Below are 3,610 nucleotides of genomic sequence, written 5' to 3' on the forward strand. Positions count from 1 at the left end.
AGGAAAAATTGTAAGCTTCCCCAAACTTGAAATTCACGAGCTGCCTATGGTCTTAATTATAACACCCATTAACAAAATTATTGCACAAAGGAGGTCCCGTGAATTAAAATGTCCCGCCTATAGAAATCAAATGCCCGTCCAACTGATGAGTTCTGGTGCCGGCCCTGGGCTATTCAATTCAATCAAACAAACAATGACATTCATCTAGACAATTTTTCAAACACATTATGTGTATGGATCATAAAACAGTAGCCAATTATCTCTGGGCTGATCATGCAACGTTTCTGGAGGCAGAGGAAGTCGGTCTAGCAGAAATTCATTTGAATCTCAATTCAAAACATTAATTTTCAGTGGAATAATATGCTACATAATGCAGCATAGACCTATACATTAAAATTGGATAACATGAATCTAAAAAATTGAGAGTACACAGTCGTATCCCGCAACTACAATCTTGAAGCGTAGTGCTAAGCCTGGAACCAGATATTCAAAAACAATACGTCATCCCACAATGCACCGCGCTTCATCTCCTCACTCTATTACCTCATCCCGTCAGCCACCGCGAGACTGAGAATCTTCTGGGTGGTCGTCTAGGCAACACGCCTGATCTGAAACATTAGAGAACGCCCTGCAAATCGCCAGCAGCCAATGGGAGAGTGCGCAGGTGACATCATGTCTATTTTTAGAGACGGAGGCTGCAGATAAGCTTTGCCTCCACGCTGGAAGAGTCAGTATACACACAGAGCCAGAGTGGTGTACTGTGAACAGGGGAGCAAGTTATAGCACGTAGAGCGTCTCATTCTGAGACCGTTTAAAACGGTGAACAAAAGTGAAAGAAGGACTTTGAAGAATGTACACATCGTTCTGAAAATAGCGCTGCAGCTGAATATTGTATTTGTTTGCGCGGTAGGCTACAAGCAGGAGTGCAAGTTGTTACATTTGTGTAGCGGCACGCTTCTATTCCAGAAACTCTTGTTTCGGCTTCGGAGGTTATAAGGATTTCCCGACCTAGTAAGAAACTTTTCTCCGAGTTGTACAACTGAAAGAAGGAGAGAGGGCAGAAACATACTTCTCTGTCAGTGTGAGTAGCCTACGAGAGAACTTTCTAACATAGTTTTTGGTTTATATTCTATGTCTAGAAAGATGGAAACTACCTTCTATGATGACTCGCTCAACTCTTTCTCCCAGCATGAGAAACCGGACTACGGATACAACCCCAAAGCACTGAAACACAGCATGACACTGAACCTGGCCGACCCAACCAGCACACTCAAACCTCACCTCCGGGCTAAAGCCAGCGACATCCTCACCTCCCCTGACGTGCAGCTCCTCAAACTGGCCTCCCCAGAGTTGGAGCGGCTCATCATCCAGTCTAGCAACGGCCTGATCACCACCACACCTACCCCGACGCAGTTCCTCTGCCCAAGGAACGTAACCGATGAGCAGGAGGGCTTTGCTGAGGGATTTGTTAGAGCACTGGCGGAGCTCCATCATCAACACGTCTTGCCCAATGCACCTGGGGTCCCAGTCACATCCGCTGGGCAGACAAGTATCAACAACCAAACAATACTCCCACCTGTTTCCGCCTTGACCGGGAGCAGTGTTTATAACAACAACATGACCATGCGCTCTGAGTCGCCTGTCTACGAAGACCTGAACACGTTCACCCCGGCTATCACCAGCAACTCAGCCCTGGGTTACACCACCTCAGCCCCAGCTATGAGCTTTCCCTCTGCCCCGCCACAGCTGCCAGTCTATGGGCAGCAGTCTCACCCCCACCCCAGGCTCACTGCCCTGAAAGAGGAGCCCCAGACGGTGCCTGAGATGCCTGGGGAGACCCCCCCTCTCTCCCCTATCGATATGGAGAATCAGGAGAGGATCAAAGCCGAGAGGAAGCGCATGAGGAACCGCGTCGCCGCCTCCAAGTGCAGGAAGCGGAAGCTGGAGCGCATCTCCCGGCTGGAGGACAAGGTGAAGAACCTGAAGACTCAGAACTCCGACCTGGCTTCCACAGCAAACATGCTGAGGGAACAGGTCGCCCAGCTCAAACAGAAGGTGATGAACCATGTCAACAGTGGCTGTCAGCTCATGCTTACGCAGCAGCTCCAGACTTTCTGAGGAGGAAAGGTCACTTGGAGAAGAATTAGAGAGAAAGATTTTGAACGAAAAGGACAAATCGTTTCTAATTAATTGTCTGGCTGTGTCTTCGTGGCATTGTGACAGGGTGAACGGGACAGTAACAGCACGAGACTGGCGGGAGGGGACCGGGGCTGGTTGCCTCTTACTAGGTGCCTCGCAGGACACTGTTGCATGGAGGAGTTGGGGCTCGGGACAGAGCAGAGCGCGCGATAAACATCGCTGGTGCACTAGAGAGAAAGAAACAACAACAAATAGGACAAATGGATGTTTTGGTTCGTGTTTTTAATTGACTTGAAATTTGTTGGCTTTTTGACAAAGCTGTGCTTTTACGCATTGACCTTCTGTGTAATTCAGTATTAGAAGAAAGACAAAGTGCAGTAGAGAATTTAAAACTGCCTGGAGCCAAAGGAGAGGGTGTGTACTCTAAACAGATTACAAAAAGCTGCCCAACTTCTGACTTACAATGTACTTTTTATTCTTAGTTATATTGAGTTAGAACAAACATTTCAAGAGTTAATTGTTTTTTTTCCCAAATGTTTTTTAATGGGGTTCAATGTTATTATCTGTATATAAGATCAACCTGGAGTACTTACATTTACTATTTGTAAAAAAATAAATAAAAATACAGTATCAGTTTGTTCATTTTATGAGCACTTCAGAAACAAATAGATATTTAAGAAATGTAATAAACAATCTGAACTGAATACAATGCCTCTTGTGTTCTCTGTGCGTGCATGTGTGAGTGGGTGTGTGTGCACTAAAACACTTCCAACATCTTGAGAGCAGCCAGTTCTCTGTACCTGAAGGGAGTGCCTTATTGATCCTGAGGATATTGATTGAGTTTCATTCGTGATTGAGTCAATGGCCCTTCTAGCTCACTACATCGCACTATTTAGAAACTGCTGTTCCAGGGTCAGTTGTGTAGTCATCCCCTAATGGTTAAAATGGCCCTCCAGTCTCCTTTTCACCTCATTCAACACCTAATTATACTTAACAAAAGGCACATCTCAGTAGGTGGTCAAGAAGTTAAGACATTGCACAAGTAGGCGGAGGGCTTTCTTTTGTTCCCTATTTCTCTATTCCTCAAGCAAGGGCGAGGCTGACATCACAGATTCCCATCAGACCAAATCATTGAATGCCCAACTTGAAGTTTGCAGTTGTGTAAAAAAAGAAAAACGATTTTACTCAAACGATATTTTTTACTCAAGTGTGTGTACTTTACTGTATACTTGGAATATTGCTTTTCAACAGTAAAAAAAAATAGCTGATAAAGTCTTTAAGGTAAGGATTTGCACTGGAGTATTCTGAAGTCTGGGTCAACCTGTACAGCAGGGATGTAGGCCTGTAGTGTATATAATGCAACATTAGATGCCTCCACCCTATGCCTCGTGTCCACTTGAGTCTCACCATCTAACAAGGTAAAACTAACACAGATACTGTATGTTGTAAAGTGGCCTACATTCATAGGTCT

General features: G+C 45.2%; 1 protein-coding gene across 2 annotated transcripts; it reads left to right on the top strand.

Moving 5' to 3' along the window:
* Nucleotides 1–703: 703 nt before the first annotated feature.
* Nucleotides 704–2,848, top strand: jun (Jun proto-oncogene, AP-1 transcription factor subunit). 2 transcript variants are annotated; one of them, XM_052480384.1, is made up of 2 exons: nt 704–1,081; nt 1,189–2,848. In XM_052480384.1, exon 2 carries the CDS (start codon nt 1,237–1,239, stop codon nt 2,116–2,118), a length of 882 nt encoding a protein of 293 aa, XP_052336344.1. In that variant the 5' UTR covers nt 704–1,081; nt 1,189–1,236; the 3' UTR covers nt 2,119–2,848. The 2 variants fall into 2 exon arrangements, with proteins under 2 accessions (XP_052336344.1, XP_035593199.1); XM_035737306.2 differs by having other exon boundaries at nt 704–1,011; nt 1,140–2,848.
* Nucleotides 2,849–3,610: the final 762 nt, after the last annotated feature.

This window comes from Oncorhynchus keta, chromosome 26 (assembly GCF_023373465.1).
Source record: "Oncorhynchus keta strain PuntledgeMale-10-30-2019 chromosome 26, Oket_V2, whole genome shotgun sequence".
NCBI lineage: Eukaryota > Metazoa > Chordata > Actinopteri > Salmoniformes > Salmonidae > Oncorhynchus > Oncorhynchus keta.